This window comes from Thalassophryne amazonica, chromosome 5 (assembly GCF_902500255.1).
Source record: "Thalassophryne amazonica chromosome 5, fThaAma1.1, whole genome shotgun sequence".
Classification (NCBI taxonomy): domain Eukaryota; kingdom Metazoa; phylum Chordata; class Actinopteri; order Batrachoidiformes; family Batrachoididae; genus Thalassophryne; species Thalassophryne amazonica.
Window position 1 is genome coordinate 43,131,548 of NC_047107.1, and position 17,795 is coordinate 43,149,342.

Consider the following 17,795-nt stretch of genomic DNA (forward strand, 5'->3'; position numbering starts at 1 on the left):
AAAGAGCTCTAGAATGAGTGTACTGTAAGTAGACACACCAAATATGTAATCATGTGATTTTCAGTGGGCTGTGACTATCCAACTCCTCTCCAGACGAAAACCTTTGTTGCTTGACAGGTGACAGAGAAGTGGAGAAGAAATTTAAAGGACATGTCGCATGTGTTTTAACATCCCAGTTAGCAACACATCGAAGTACTCATGATTGTAAATCTCCCTGTGCACATGTGCTCATAATTAGTGGTTTCTAATGTTTTTTATTCCTCTCCCGAAGCGAGGTACAGGTGCATTTCCGGAAAACGTCTCCCTCGCCAATTCTCAGCATGTGACGTAATTAATAGCAAAACAGAAACATCCCACACAGAGACAGACCGAGGGAAACAAATGTGGTTATGTCCGATAACGAAGCTTCTGAGCTTTTCTTTGAAAGCAGTGGCTCGGATTTACAGAAGAGTTGACACACTTCACCTCGAAACTCTTAACTTTTTCAGAGTCTGTCAGAGTGTAGTGACACTGCTGTTTGTGTCACAGCTGCTGGTTTACTGCTGCTGTGATCACGGACGTGCCTGGACATGCAGATGTATGCCGTGTATTGGAAAAACTCAGAAGACGCTATTTTCAGGATATAATGGATTATCTAATGTGCAACATTATGGTACATAATGGGTGCACATAATGTCCGATCAGAACCTGACAGCAAGTGGATCTGGACATTATTCTCTGGTTGAGTGGAAGGAACTTGAAAATGACCTCTGGCTGTGGAGCCAAGTGACTGAGGGCAATTGGACTGTTATTTTTTATTGTTATTTTTTTTCAGCTTTTGCTTTGTGTTCTTTCATTGTAAGTACTTTTTTTACATTGTGTGTGTGTGTCAGCTGTTTTAGCCCCCAATTTAGATGGACGTCTGGCTGAATTTGAACAATATATAATCAGTATTAAGCTTGTAGACTCTCAAATGTCATAAAACTGTCAATCTCTATAAGGAACTTTTTAAAAGATGTTAAAAGATTAATGTTGAATAATCGCTTTAAAAAAACAGCTGACATGAGGGTTAAAACAGCTGTTATGCTGTTTTAACCCTCATGTCAGCTGTTTATTGCCACTTAATGGACGTGGAATGTCTCTGTGACATTTGTACAGGCAACATGATGACACAGATATATATATATATATATATATATATATATATATATATATATATATATATATATATATATATATTATTTCACAGTTACATACAACACTTATTAGCATTTTTAACAGGCTGTGTTTATAACTTATTGCTGCAGGTGCAAAATGAACAGTTATCACTTAAAAACGAGTTGTCATAACACAACATCACACTTGTGTAAATTTTGGAATTAATCTGTGCCTCTGTTCTTAAGGTTAACAGATACATTCCATTGAAGCGCACGCTGGAACGCTCCTAACACCTACGTCACCTGTCGGAAATACATGAGTACTTTGTTTTCGGAAGCCTCCGTAGCCGTTTGCTGTGATTTTCGTATACTTGGAAACCGGTCATGGAAGTGCATAAAGTAATCCTGGTGGATCATCGGATGGTCACTAACAGACAGCCTAAATCTAAATTGTTATGATTTCAGTGCGACATGTTCTCTAACCATTTCCATTTCCTTTTGTGAAAAGCTTTTTTCAGATTCAACTGCTTTAGTGTCAATGCAACCCTCAGTGCCATGAAGAATTTCACGTTCCCATTTGACATGTTTTACTTTAAATATTGAAATGTGTCAGTGATATCAAATTATTGCTGTTTCTTCTACATATTTTTTTTCTGACTTTTCTGACATCGCTGTCTGCTCTCACAGCGGGTGGTATGGCAGAGCTGGCAGAGAAGTTTGATGTTTCCAAGCCCCAGTACGGACTGTGCAGAATGGGAAGCACAGACACAGGAAGTCCATGGATTGCTATGATCTGCTGGGTGAGTGGCAGGTGGCATTATAGGAAATAACTCCTTTAACGACGTAACAGGTTTCTCATATGCACAAATACAACTTATTTGCATATTATGAGCTTCTCTCTCTCTCTCACACACACACACACACACACACACACACACACACACACACACACACACACTGGATGGCACACCGGTGCCACGAATAACAAATAAATAAATAAATAAATAAAAATAAAAATAAAAAAAGAAAGAAAAAGAAATACTGGAAAATATAGCAAAATATTAGTTATTCAATATTATTATCACTTTACCGGGGCGTTGCTGGGCCGGTATTGTAGATTTAAGTCGACGGTACCTGGCTATACCCGCCCGCTATGCGTAAACAAATGACGTCATAGTGCGCGCAGCCCAAGAACTGTCCGCAGAGGGGGAAAAAAAAACTGTCCGCAGAGGAAAAGATGAAAATGCGAGAAGTGTGTTTTGGCCCCAATATGAATATTCCGGATGATTTTCTCATGAATGAACAGCAGCTAAAGCAGCCACCTTGATGAGGACGCACTGGCTAAATTGGAGAGCAGTGCGTGCCAGCTAGCCGACACGACAAAAGTTAAGTGAGCCAATTTTTCATGTACACGTTATGTGTTGTGTATCTCAGTAAAAAGTGATAATAATGCAAATAACATGCGGTATGCATTTTCTTAGTCCCTCCGTTCACTGCCAGTCGCCCGCAATGACAGATATTAAAGTTATGTATTGTTGTAAATATATGTCAGTAGTTGTAAATATATGTAGCAGGGGTGATGGCCAAGTGGTTAATGCGCTTGGTGTCAGTGCAGAAGGTTCCGGGTTCAAATCCCACCCCTGTCACATTTCTCCATGTCATGTGGAGTTGCGTCAGGAAGGGAATCCGGCGTAAAACCTGTTCCAATTCAACATGCAGAACCACCTTGGATTTGCTGTGGCGACCCCGAGTGCAAACAAGGGAGCAGCCGAGTTACTATTGTTGTAAATATGTGTACATGAAAGGTTTATCTTTGACCCGTTGTGTGACTGTCATGCCCAATTGTGCTGTGTTTGTGCTTGTGATGGAGGGCTGTATGTGAGGTTAATCTACTGTCTCGTGTTGTTTCTCAGATCAGTTGTTGGTTTGGTTTTGTGGTATGCAGGAGATCACTTGACCGAGGATCTATACGTTCAAATAATAATTAAAAAAATACTGTCATCACTCTTTACTCTTAGTCAGTCTCTTACAACGGTGTAACCTAAATACACGAGCTTTCCAGGAGCGCACCCAATTCATTATGCACCCTCAGAGTCCCCTCCAGTGCGCACTTTTTTTCCCCAAAACTCATCGCCCCCTTAATATTTTTTTTCTGGTGCCGGGCCTGATCTCAGCATGCACCATACAGTGACATCGCCAGTACAAAATGGTATAAAATGTAAGGTCTTAGTTATAGCATAAGGTAGACTATAACTGCTTCTGACACTTTTTTCGTCAGACTGTCAAAAAACTAATTGACACTTATTAATGGTACATGGTGCAAGAAAACCTACATACTGTATATATTTTATTAAAATGAACAAACAAGAGCCTTTGCTTCTACATCTGAGTTGTTGATAAGCACAGGGACAGATGAGTCTCAGGGACAACATACCTAAAAACCAGAGTTGATTTTAGACTTCCAGTTTTAGGGGTGCTTAGCACATTTTTAAAATTTTTAAAATCTAGTTGTCCAGAAATACAATTTCCCATGATTTCAGAGTGAAAACATTGCTTGTAAAAGCTGCATTCTTTGTCAAAATGATAAAAAAAAAAAATGCATATTAGCAATGGATAATGGCCCATACATAAAATTCCTGCATTGGTGCACTTTATATAACAAATAATTGAATCTCCTAATGTGTTGAGGGCAAATAGTAATTGCAACTTAGGAGTAGGTCTGAAATATTCAGAGGCTGAGTACAGTATATTATCCTTGTTTTTATATTAGTCTTATGAGCCTATAGTTATTGAAGATTTTTTTATTTCATCTTAACAGATTATTATGTCATAGTACTTAGTACAGAACACTCACCCTGGTATCACTTTTCAATTACATTTTAGGCATTTTTAGGCATTACTTAGATTGTGTTTTAGTTTTGGCTATTCATTTATTTATTCTACAAACTGATTGATGTCTCGGTTTTTCTGGCAGCACACACATCCACGTTGTAAGTCATAAAAATACAGTAGTTGCAGTTGTTATGATCAGTGAGGTTTAGTGCCGTGTGCAGGAGGACCTGGTTTAGCACAGCGACAGCAGCACTCCACTATAAGGCTGGATGGAGAACACAGATGGTACACTGCACATAAATGGGTTCAGGATAAGAAATATATGAATATGAATTATTTATTGAATTAACAGCAAAGCATAGAAAGGTCAGACAAGATCTAATGAAGTCCTTAAAAGTAAGAAAAATAAAAATGTGTGACTTAAATGTCAGAATTCATACCACCTCCACAGTCTGATACACATATTCAATTTATCCTTAGCTTCACTTTCCATCCTTTGCTATTCTAAATGTCCATATCTACTATCACATAAGGTCCATAGAGCGCACAAACCTCACCTGAAGCTTTTTTGCTTTTGAAAAAAAATGCTCTGATATCCATCACTGCACTGCAGGTTTGCCACTTACTGCCAACAAATAAAAATACAAAATGAGTTTTATGATTTATGCCTTTTTAGCAGGAATTTAAATTATTCACTTATTATCATGCTGTGCATTAAACTTTGTGGTAAAGTTTACTGTCTTAATTCTGAAAAGTTTAGTTAAGGACCTTAACTAAGCATTTAAGGTCAGATCTGTGTACATGGTATTTGATGTAGGAGAGGGATTTGTTCATGGAAGCTACACAGATTGAAGGGCGAGCACCATTTAGTAGCTGACAAAGAGGATTTATTGGAAAAAAAAAGACAACACTGAATCAATCTTACATTTCACCACGCACAGTGCGCACTAATTTGTAGAGCAATATACTCTCTCGGGAGGAGCTCGGAGTCGAGCCGCTGCTCCTCCATGTCGACAGGAGTCAGTTGAGGTGGCTCGGGCATCTTTTGCGGATGCCCCCTGGACGCCTCGCTGGAGAGGTGTTCCGGGCACGTCCCACTGGGAGGAGGCCCCGGGGAAGACCCAGGACACACTGGAGGGACTACATCTCTCGGCTGGCTTGGGAACGCCTTCGGGTTACTGCTTCTGAAGAGCAGTGAATCAAAGAGCCACGAGCCATTGAATCGAAGCATTCCTTCAAACTGGAGTCGCGCTGCAGAAACGGTTAATTACAGACGCTGTATTGAAAATCATAACGGTCCAAAATTATAGCGTAACGGGCCGTAACGCAAGTTTGCGCTAGCTAGAACCCTGATATATATATATATATATATATATATATATATATATATATATATACACTCAACAAAAATATAAACGCAACACTTTTGGTTTTGCTCCCATTTTGTATGAGATGAACATACACAATATCACCATTTCCCTCAAATATTGTTCACAAACCAGTCTAAATCTGTGATAGTGAGCACTTCTCCTTTGCTGAGATAATCCATCCCACCTCACAGGTGTGACATACCAAGATGCTGAATAGACACCATGATTAGTGCACAGGTGTGCCTTAGACTGCCCACAATAAAAGGCCACTCTGAAAGGTGCAGTTTTGTTTTATTGCGGGGGGATACCAGTCAGTATCTGGTGTGACCACCATTTGCCTCATGCAGTGCAACACATCTCCTTCGCATAGAGTTGATCAGGTTGTTAATTGTGGCCTGTGGAATGTTGGTCCACTCCTCTTCAATGGCTGTGCGAAGTTGCTGGATATTGGCAGGAACTGGTACACGCTGTCGTATACGCCGGTCCAGAGCATCCCAAACATGCTCAATGGGTGATATGTCCAGTGAGTATGCCGGCCATGCAAGAACTGGGACATTTTCAGCTTCCAAGAATTGTGTACAGATCCTTGCAACATGGGGCCGTGCATTATCCTGCTGCAACATGAGGTGATGTTCTTGGATGTATGGCACAACAATGGGCCTCAGGATCTCGTCACTGTATCTCTGTGCATTCAAAATGCCATCAATAAAATGCACCTGTGTTCTTTGTCCATAACAGACACCTGCCCATACCATAACCCCACCGCCACCATGGACCACTCGATCCACAACATTGACATCAGAAAACCGCTCACCCACACGACACCACACACGCTGTCTGCCATCTGCCCTGGACAGTGTGATCCAGGATTCATCCGTGAAGAGAACACCTCTCCAACGTGCCAAACACCAGCGAATGTGAGCATTTGCCCACTGAAGTCGGTTACGACGACGAACTGGAGTCAGGTCGAGACCCCGATGAGGACGACGAGCATGCAGATGAGCTTCCCTGAGACGGTTTCTGACAGTTTGTGTAGAAATTATGTAGAAATCGGTTATGCAAACCGATTGTTTCAGCAGGTGTCTGAGTGGCTGGTCTCAGACAATCTTGGAGGTGAACATGCTGGATGTGGAGGTGCTGGGCTGGTGTGGTTACACGTGGTCTGCGGTTGTGAGGCTGGTTGGATGTACTGCCAAATTCTCTGAAACGCCTTTGGAGACGGCTTATGGTAGAGAAATGAACATTCAATACACGAGCAACAGCTCTGGTTGACATTCCTGCTGTCAGCATGCCAATTGCACGCTCCCTCAAATCTTGCGACATCTGTGGCATTGTGCTGTGTGATAAAACTGCACCTTTCAGAGTGGCCTTTTATTGTGGGCAGTCTAAGGCACACCTGTGCACTAATCATGGTGTCTAATCAGCATCTTGGTATGGCACACCTGTGAGGTGGGATGGATTATCTCAGCAAAGGAGAAGTGCTCACTATCACAGATTTAGACTGGTTTGTGAACAGTATTTGAGGGAAATGGTGATATTGTGTATGTGGAAAAAGTTTTAGATCTTTGAGTTCATCTCATACAAAATGGGAGCAAAATCAAAAGTGTTGCGTTTATATTTTTGTTGAGTGTATATTTTTAGGGGTGCTTAAAATATATTTCAATTCAATTCAATTATGTGAAGGATTTCCATCTAATAAACACACACACAGACACACACACACACACACACACACGCCCACACACAATGCTGTTAACACCTTCAGGAAACCCATGACTTCTGGTTTTGACTGCCCTGTAACATTTTTCTTCCTTTCTCTGTTGTACAGTTGGCTTAATAAACTTGCTAACATAATATTAGCCTTGCTAGCATCATGCAGGTTAATTTTTTTCATCTTATATATCGTCTCCTGTTGCAACTATTTTAACACTAGTAAAAACAGATTTGACTCCAGTACACTGTTTTGAAGGCTGCTTTATTTGTCATGGCTAGGGTTGCCAACTCTCTGAAAAATAAATAAGGGACACCTCACCGCCAGGGCCGACCGGCCGACTGACCATTGCCTTCACCCTTCCCAGCGTCTGTGTGAAACGATTTTTAACCATTTGACTGACTTGACGAGCAGAGGTGGTGGCCAAGTGGTTAATGCGGTTGGTTTCAGTTCAGAAGGTTCCGGGTTCAAATCCCACCCCTGCCACATTTCTCCATGTAATGTGGAGTTGCGTCAGGAAGGGCATCCGGCGTAAAACTTGTGTAAACCTTGTGCCAATTCAACATGCAGATCCACCTTGGATGTGCTGTGGTGACCCCAAGTGCAAACAAGGGAGCAGCCGAAGGGACTTACCTACTGTTGACTTGACCCTGAATTTAGGTAGATGCATACATGCATTTGTTCTGATATGAACACGTGGAAAACAAATTATTATTTAGCAATTTATTTTTAGTGCAAAATAAATTTTCAAACACAATTTCAATATGAGCATTCTGTCTTCTTTAAAAATAAATCTCTGTAGTGTTATTGCTTAACTTAAATTGTATAAGTAAGTCCCTTCGGCTGCTCCCTTGTTTGCACTTGGGGTCGCCACAGCAAATCCAAGGTGGATCTGCATGTTGATTTGGCACAGGTTTTATGCCAGATGCCCTTCCTGATGCAACTCCACATTACATGGAGAAATGTGGCAGGGGTGGGATTTGAACCCAGAACCTTCCGAACTAAAACCAAGCGCATTAACCACTTGGCCACCACCCCTGCTCTTAACTTAAATTGTATAAATAAAAAAAAAAAAATTAACAAAAAAAAAACCAATAGAAAATTTGCATCATCCAAAACAATGTAACAGTGCAAAACAATGTAACAGTGCATATTTACACATTTAGTGTAATAAAAAGTGCAAAAAATAAAGTCTGAAAAGTAAACAATACTGTTGTCGCGCACCTTTTCCACCCAGCCATTTTCCTTTTCTCATTCGCCCCTGTATTTTTGCATTCTTTTTTGTTTTTTTTGTTTTTTTTTAGGAGGAGTAGTAACAACGTTACAGACATTGCTGTCCGTAGTGTCGGTGTCCGTATAGATATCAGCCATGCTGCTTTGTTATTGTCGTCCAGCGACCGTCGTCGGCTCATGACGTCGGTATCTTCTTGTGAGCAGATGTCCCTCGACCAGTGAGATAAGAGTGATTCTGTATTGTCAACTCGTGTCTGTCAGCTCATTGGTGAAAAGCAGGAGAGAGGCTGGGATCAAATTTACCGTAAGTTTCCATATAATGCGCCAGTCAATTCCATTGACATTTTACAGACTTTTTGATTCTCACAGAAATACGGGACAAACTGCGTCCCGTTTCAGGTCAATACGGAACGCACACTTTTATTTCCAAATAAGGGACGATTCCGTTTTTCAAGGGACGGTTGGCAACCCTAGTCATGGCCAGGAGTGTAACTGTCTTCTGTTGTTTTTGCCTGCAGGTTGGCCAAAATGTGGATGAATTCCGAAAGGCTGAATGTTGCAACCATCTTTCCGCTGTCAAAAACTTTTTCAAGGTGAGATGAGCACTCTAATTTCTAAATATGAAAACGCGGATAGAAAGTACCTAACACAATTTGATTTGGAACTTTAAAACGGCAGGGGGTGCACATATGCGACTTACAACCCCAATTCCAATGAAGTTGGGACATTGTCTAAAATGGAAATAAAAACAGAATACAATGATTTGCAAATCCTCTTCAACCTATATTCTGTTGAATACACCACAAAGACAAGATATTTAATGTTCAACCTGCTAAACTTTATTGTTTTGTGCAAATATTTGCTCATTTTGAAATGGATGCCTGCAACATGTTTCAAAAAAGCTGGGACAGTGGTATGTTTACCACTGTGTTACATCACTTTTCCTTCTAACAACACTCAATAAGCGTTTGGGAACTGAGGACACTAATTGTTGAAGCTTTGTAGGTGGAATTCTTTCCCATTCTTGCTTGATGTACGACTTCAGTTGCTCAACAGTCCGGGGTCTCCATTGTTGTATGTGTGCTTCATAATGCATGCCCGTATATAGAGGGGGTTCAGGGGGTTCAGCCAACCGCCCCCCCCCCCCCCCCCGAGAATTCTGCTGATTTTTTTCTGCTGATTTTTTTCTGATCTGGATATCAATGTTATGTATTTTCTTTTCATTGATAATAAGCAACAAACACTAACTGTTACACAGCTATTATCACACACCCTCAAGTTTCAGTTTCCTCTTCCAGAGTAATCCCTTAAGTGATGAAAGGGGAAACTGCTAGATAAACTTTTCCTATGGGGGTTGAGAATTTTTGCTCCCTGGTCCCTATCCTCCTCTGATATCAAACAGATTAGTAGGCTTGTAAATACCCATGTAGACACACAATTACACTTGTCTGGTTTGTAAAAACATGTTTGTATGTATAAGCTGAGAAATAAAGGGAGCTTCTCCTTCCTGTTGCAAATACTGTAAAGGTGCAAAAATTCGTGTGGGATTTATTATGCGAATTTCGCGAGTTAAACAAGGTCGCCAAATTAAATACTGCTATTGTAATACATAACGTACATATACGTACATATTCATAATGTAAACGCGAATATTAATACCGCTAAATGCGAGGTCTGTTAGAAAACTATCTGACCTTTTTATTTTTTGCAAAAACTATATGGATTTGAATCATGTGCGCTTGCATCAGCCAAGCTTGAACCTTCATGCTTATGCGTGAGTTTTTTCACGCCTGTCGGTTGTGTCATTCGCAACCGACAGGCAGGTATAAAGTTTGCATTAATGTTATCTTGGTTCTTCCTGGGTGGTTCTTATGGCAACTGATCCAATCCCAAGCAAGGACTATTTGTATATAAAAATGTATATGATGTATAAAATGTATATGCATATATCTAAAAATATCTAAATCTATATCTATATCTAAAAATGTATATGCATATATATATGTATATAAAAATTCCTAAAATGATACATTTTGGGTTTCAAATGAAATTTATGTAGTTTTTTACCCCTCGAAATCCTCAAAAAGCTTCTGCTTCAGGGGGCTTCGTTCCCCTGAGCCCCCCGTGAGGACATTGCCCCTCGACCCCACCGGGGGCCCTGCGGCCCACTGGACCCCCAACTCAAGGATCTGAACCCCCCCTTTCACATTCCTATATACGGCCCTGTAATGCCCCACACATTTTCAATGGGGGACAGGTCTGGACTGCAGGTAGGCCAGTCTAGTACCCACACTCTTATATTATGAAGCCACGCTATTGAAACACGAGCAGAATGTGGCTTGGCATTGTCTTGCTGAAATAAGCAGGGATGTCCGTGAAAAAAAAAAACGTTGCTTAGATGGCAGCATGTGTTGCTCCAAAACCTGGATGTACCTTTCAGCATTGATGGTGCCATCACAGATGTGTAAGTTGCCCATGGCATGTGCACTAACACACCCCCATACCATCACAGATGCTGGCTTTTGAACTTTGTACTGGTAACAATCTGGATAGTCTTTTTCCTCTTTTATCTGGAGGACACAATGTCCATGATTTCCAAAAACAATTTGAAAGGTGGACTCATCAGACCACAGCACACTTTTCCACTTTGCGTCTGTCCATTTCAAATGAGCTTGGGCCCAGTGAAGGAGGTGGCATTTCTGGATGTTGTTCATGTATGGCTTTCGCTTTGCATGGTAGAGTTTTAACTTGCACTTGTAGATGTAGCGACGAACGGTGTTAACTGACAATGGTTTTCTGAAGTGTTCCTGAGCCCACATGGTAAGATCCTTTACACAATGATGTCAGTTTTTAATGCATTGCCGCCTAAGGGATCAAAGGTCACGGGCATTCAGTGTTGGTTTTTGGCCTTGTCGCTTATGTGTAGAAAGTTCGCCAGATTCTCTAAATCTTCTGATTATATTATGGACTGTAGATGATGGAATCCCTAAATTCCTTGGAATTGAACATTGAGACAAACTGTTGGACCATTTTTTTCATGCAGTTGTTCACAAAGTGCTGATCTTCGCCCCATCTTTCCTTGTGAATAGCTGAGCCTTTTGCCCCATCCCAAGTTTTTTGAAATGTGTTGCAGGCATCCATTTCAAAATGAGCAAATATTTGCACAGAAACAACAAAGTCTATCAGCTTGAACATTAAATATCTTGTCTTTTTGGTGTATTCAATTGAATATAGGTTGAAGTGGATTTGCAAATCATTGTATTCTGTTTTTAATTTACATTTTACACAATTTCCCAACTTCATTGGAATTGGGGTTGTAAATGAAAAGATACCTGACCTGTCTTGCTTTATCTTGTCAGAAACTAGCAATAATAATATTTATGTCAGAAAATACTACTACTGCTACTATTGCTACTAAAGAAAATGTGTACAATTTGTCAGAGCCTTTGAACTGCTTGTTATGTTTGGTCAGCAATAAAAGTCCAAATGATATTAAAGTAATATAAGTAATAACAGTGTTGCAAGTCCTCAATTTTAAGAACCTGGAACTTGGAAAAAAAAAATAATTCTGAAACATTTTACAATAAGGGCATATTAATTGACATTAGTTAATGCAGTAATAAGCATTAAGTAGCGATTAAGAGTTAAGTCATGTGTTTCAGCTAATCAACGAATGTATTTATTAATTATTTGTCAATAGTATTCATGTTAGATTACACAGTTATAAACATTAACTAACAGTGAATTAAGAGTCAACTAGCGACATTTATCATTGATGTTCAGTGGCTTATATTATTTAGCAATTAAAAGATGTATTTTAAATGAACGCCCTTAAGACATCTAACTCAATTCGCTATTTGTTAATGTTAATGCTCATTGCTGCATTAATCAGCACACCCTCATCTCACAGTTTTACCATATTTTCTAATTAGTTGCAAACATCAAACTAGCTGATCAACTGTTCAAAAGATCTTCTCAGCACAAAATAAATTATCTTGTTGCATTTGCATACAGCAGTATCTTCGTTTTTGTCTTCATTCCTGACTCCAGACTTTGTGCTCTGACATTCTATATTTACTCATGAAAGTTTACTCTGCATTGTTTGCAGAGTTTCCTGTTCTTAGTTGACTTCCCGTCCTTTGTACGGTTGTACTTCACATGATTGTTATTTGCTAGTTTGCCACCAGGGGAAGTCAGTTAACTTTGGAAACATGCTCGTATTGCTCATGCTCCCACACGCAGGCATAAGTGCAAAAGAAATGCTGAAAATAGGACTCGTTAAAGATGTATTAACAGTATAACAATTCATTCACTGATACAAATTGGAAACGAGTTTTAAATTAAAAAACATGACACTAATTTGTGATGAATCTAGATGGATCTGAATGTACTATGAGCCAGCTGAGGGCCAAAGTTTAATGTTATGAATTAGTTGAGTTAAACCAGTGTGCTGCGACTTTAATGTTTTTAAACTCTCGCAAAAGTTGAAAGGTCACTACAAGTCTAACGAGACTCACAGTAATGTTAATGTTGCCTTGCAGGTAATAACAAAAGCAATGCGTCTGATAGTGGTAGACAGTATACCTGTACGAACCCTGTTGTGCCATAAAACCGGTTCAGAATGAAAAAGTCTGTTTAAGGCATTTTTATTCCCGTTCTGCTGTATGATTATGTTGCTTCTGGCCAACACCCACTCCCTCATAACAGTGCGCCATCTCTGCTGGACAATGGGGTTGAATCGCAACAAAATGCATTGCAATAAACTGAGGAGTTTAAACATCAAACGCAGATGAATTTCAGGACACAGACGTTTATGCTATGCTGACAAGCTAAAAACAGTTGGGGTTTTCTTCTGGGCTTCTTATATGCTGTGCTTTCTGCTACTGTATGTGGTGCTGCCCCCCTGAGGTGAAAACAACATAGAGCACCAGTTTGCTGCAGTGTAGGAACACAAATCCGAATATTGTCCCTGGTCTTACATGAAATATGAATTTGAAGGTATGTAAGCAGTGCCACTTTTATTTTTAATTTATCATGGAAAATGAATGTTTACATTTAAAAAAGAATTGCATTGGATTACATTATATTAAATCAAATCAAATCACAATAAATCAAATTGTTCTGCAATAAAAAGTGTCATCCTTACATAGTATTATAGCAAATTTATCTAGATACATGCCATATCATTTTATAAGGGGGACATACACACCCCCTACACTGTATATATCTTTGTATATTGCAGGTGCCTGTGTATTTATGAGTAACATTTTTATGATCTTGCTTGAAATCTTAGATAATCTGCCCCCCTGAAATTGTTTATTTTGCATTACGTCGTAGTAGCAGCTGATGCTTGAGTTTACCAGTTTCCATATAAAGGCATCACCCAGTCAGCTGCTGAAGCATTTGTGGAATGTTAGAACTTTTCTTTTTTTAGCAATGAATGTTGAGTCTAGGATTTTGTGAGCTTTTACTTGAAAGTCCCTGTGTGTATGTTACCACCTTTGGGCCTCTGTGAATTTTCATGTAGGATGTCAAAATCATAGCCAAATGATTAAATGGTCAATGTGGTGTGAAACATGGGAAACTCATAACCTTTAACCTCAGCAAATAGTCATATACTAATGACCAGACTCATGCTACTACAAAGCAAATATCCTCTTGTCACTTTTGTAGCTCTCTATGCAGATAGGACAAAGAAGATGAAAGAAGCCGGTTTATTTAAGTCCAACCTGCTTCCTGGTTTTAAGGTTGTGTTTTGTCAGCGTGTGATTGTGGCTGAACATTTCCTATGGAAATGAGTAAATATTGACTTCAGTTTTTCAGACATATTAAATGAGACCTGTATCCACCAAATGCATACACAACCTGAAGCCTAGCTCTATGACTGTGCACACTGACTTGTACTATGTGCTCAGTTGTCCCTGTGATGTGAGCTTAACAGAAAACCTCAGACTAGACTTAAAAAGCTCCCAGAATGATTCATCCATCACTAGGAGTTCTTCCCATCAGGTATTCATTTTTTTTTTTTTTTTGATAGGGTTTCGGCATATTCGACAATGCAACAGTTGTAATTCATGTTGATTTTTAGTAGCAACAAATCATTTCACATTAATGCACAATCACTTTTAGTTTAAAGTCAGAAAACAACACAAAAGAAAAAAAGCAATGAAAAGTAATATTTAGATATTAAGTGATGCTGCACAGTCCCTCTCTGAATGCATGAGGTAGTTTTGCTATGCAATTCAGAATAACTACAGAATAGACTCTTATCTTGCTTTATGGATTTTACAAAATGTACGTGTCATTTGTAGCTGATTTTGAGGAAGAATCATTCAAAGGCCGGGCAATGGATAATCTCTAAATTTTGGCCAAATACTTACGTATATTCAGAGGATATTTAGAATTGCTATTCCAGTGAATTGATTAACTATGTATAAAGCTATGTTTATTATTAAACACTAAAATTAAGTTATTTGTCATCCTTGTATTGGCGACATCTTTGACCTTGGGTGACTTTGGAAGGTCAAATTCAAGGTCATAACTGTTTAATTTAAACAGTTTGGTGTGATGGATTGGATATGGATTAAACATATATGTATGCACACACACACACACACACACACACTATATATATATATATATATATATATATATATATATATATATATATATATATATATATATATATATATATATATATATATATATATATATATATAAATCATGCCTTTCACCTTCTGTGCTTAAACTTTACAGCCCCAATGATGCTGTCCTGTGTCTTGAACATTTCATCATAATTCTATTAAAAGATCACATCTTTCCACAGAAAATATGTGTCACATTCAGAAAGCTGATATTGTTCTGAACATTTTGACATGCAACACATATGCATTATTCTCAAAGAAACTTCCTTAAATTGGGAATGTCTTATAGTTTGGTCAAATCAAGAAAATACCCTTAGGGTTCTAAAGGTTAAAATTTAGGGGTTCCAATAATTCTGGCCAAACGTATATACCAATATGCTGCTGCCCACATTTAGTGGAAAATAAGCAGATCCAACTGTCCTTTGCTGCTCTTAAAGTTCCTGTTTGACCTTGTGATGGCTGCGATCCAAAACTACTCAACCTCCAGGCACATTATGATTAATAATGACAAACACGGCTCAACCTGAGTTTTGGTGTTTGTGTTGAAAAATGTACCCGCCATTACCTTGGAGGCATTTAGTGTCATTCTGTTTATTTGATTCATTCTTTAATTCTTTTTTTTTCTGTTCTTTCATTTGCTCTCTGTGGCTGGTTTTCCTACATGTCGCAGCAGGCCATGAGGAGGTTTTGTCGAGGCGCGTCTGCAGCAGCAGACATGGGTGTGTTTTATTTCTCTATTCCAGTGTGACATTTTGTTATGAAAGTTAAAATATAAATAGGCCGCAGATGTTTCCATTGTTCAGCAGATTAAGTGTCAGATGGGACTATCTGGTGAATAAAGGAAGATTTTTTAAAAAAGGAAGCTGAACAATTTAGTTCCTTATTTAAACTTTTAAAATTCGTGTTTAAAAAAGCGCTTTATTTGGTCATATAACAGTGTGGTACAAGGTGTGGCAAGAAATGTGGATACAAAAAAGAACAGTGCCTCTATTGTCGATAAAACAAAAGATACGTGATTTAAACTCTGCAGCACTTTATTCATCTGTCATCTCACGCTGACAGCAACTTCACAAAAGCTGCTTTAATGTTATGTCAACTGCCATAACCATCTATCACCCCTGTCTTTTTTTAAATAAAGAGCTCCCGGATTACAACTACAGATGTCAGGAGTATAATAAATTGTGAAAGTGACTGAAATAGTCCGACACACTCAGTGTAACACAGTGAAATATAGCAGGTTCCGCTTTATAAGCATAAAATATTGTTAATGTTTTCAGGAAAGTAAAGTAGGCAGATTTTTCCGGCAATACATGACCTTCAATATCATGAATCATAGAGGGTCAAGGAGATTTTTGGACTACCCATGTGCTTATTGTTTTAGTGTCAAATTCATTTATATTATGTTACCATAAACTCAAATACAAGTATTCAGCTGTGATTATTTACATTCTTTTAACCCTCAAGTGACAGAGTGGGGACATTTACAACCTGAGGCATTTATGTTTGTGCACCATTCCTCCAGTTCAAAGGGGAAAAAACATTTTCTACCATGAATTTGTCAATCTATTTTCCTGCATGTGCTTATAGAATTTTGCAAGAGTTGGCCAATCCGTGTGGCAACTATAATCCAAACTTGTGTGGGGTCACTCATGACCCCAGGGAGATCTATGAGATTTTCGACATTATAGCTTTAGATAGTATTGTTATTTGCCAACTTATTGGCCAACAGATTCTTGATGCCTAGAGTGAGGATGAAAATAGCTCCATTGATGGAGAGGAGTCAGCATCAGACAGTGAAAATCGCACCTCTGAGATGCCAGATCACCCTGATATAGAATCATTATGGAATATTGTGATGCTGTAACTATCCTACCACATTGTAATACATATTATACTCAAGGAAACTACTTTTTTTGAATGTGTTGTTTTCATTTTTGATGCAAAGACATAAAATGCAAGAAAATAAAGATAAAGTGCATTTTTGCATAATGTAACAAACAAGGTAATTGGTGTGCATTTTTTTTTGCCTATTTTTTGGTAAAATAAATATCAAATTCCATACCCTTCTACATTAGATGATGGACACCTATATTAGGGAATGTACTAAATATGAAGAACCCTAAAGCAATCATTTATATAGGCGTATTCCAATATATAGTCAGTGGTGTCATAAATTACCCTACTCATAAATGATGCCACTTGGTCATATTATTTGCTAAAATAGCTTGGTCGCTTGAGGGTTAAATGTATCACTTATACACCTGACAAAATACAGTGACAGGATATTGCATCACTTCTCTGTCACTGTCATGGTACTTGTGGTCAGCACTTTGAACTAGGGCAGGGGCAGCTGGTTAAACCACTTTGTATACAGTTAGAGACATAGTATAGTGTACAAAAATACAGTTTATGCTTATCAAAATGTCAAACACAAACCTGATGTGGTCTATATGGGCATAATACACTGACATAATTAATATAAATTGGTACAGTTCTTTACAAATCCAAATCCTCTGAAAAGGGTCATTAGGGGAGGTGATGGTCTAGTGGTTAAGCGTTGGGCTTGAGACCAGAGGATCCTCAGTTAAAATCCAAGCCTTACCAGAAAAACACTAAGGGCCCTTGGGCAAGGACTTTAATCCCCTAGTTGCTCCTGGTGTGTAGCATCTTGCATGGCAGCGCGCTCACATCGGGGTGAATGTGAGGCATTGTTCTAAAGGGCTTTGAGCATCTGATGCAGATGGAAAAGTGCTATATAAATGCAGTCCATTTACCATTTAGTGCTGCACACTTAGTTTTTGTACACTAAAAGTATCCATCTGGAACTACAAATCCACCATCCACAAACATGAGTAAACCAATAAATTAA

The 17,795-nt window shown here is 38.9% G+C and overlaps 1 protein-coding gene across 3 annotated transcripts in view; it reads left to right on the forward strand.

Annotated features, from left to right (window-relative positions):
• The window catches only part of si:dkey-40c11.2 (drebrin-like protein A), a 117,731-nt gene that overhangs the window by 79,064 nt on the left and 20,872 nt on the right, over positions 1 to 17,795 (forward strand). For all 3 annotated transcript variants that reach the window (XM_034170075.1, XM_034170076.1, XM_034170074.1), the window contains exons 3-4: positions 1,824 to 1,936; positions 8,801 to 8,875. In XM_034170075.1, coding sequence (XP_034025966.1) covers positions 1,824 to 1,936; positions 8,801 to 8,875 — 188 coding nt within the window. The remainder of the gene's footprint in view (positions 1 to 1,823; positions 1,937 to 8,800; positions 8,876 to 17,795) is intronic.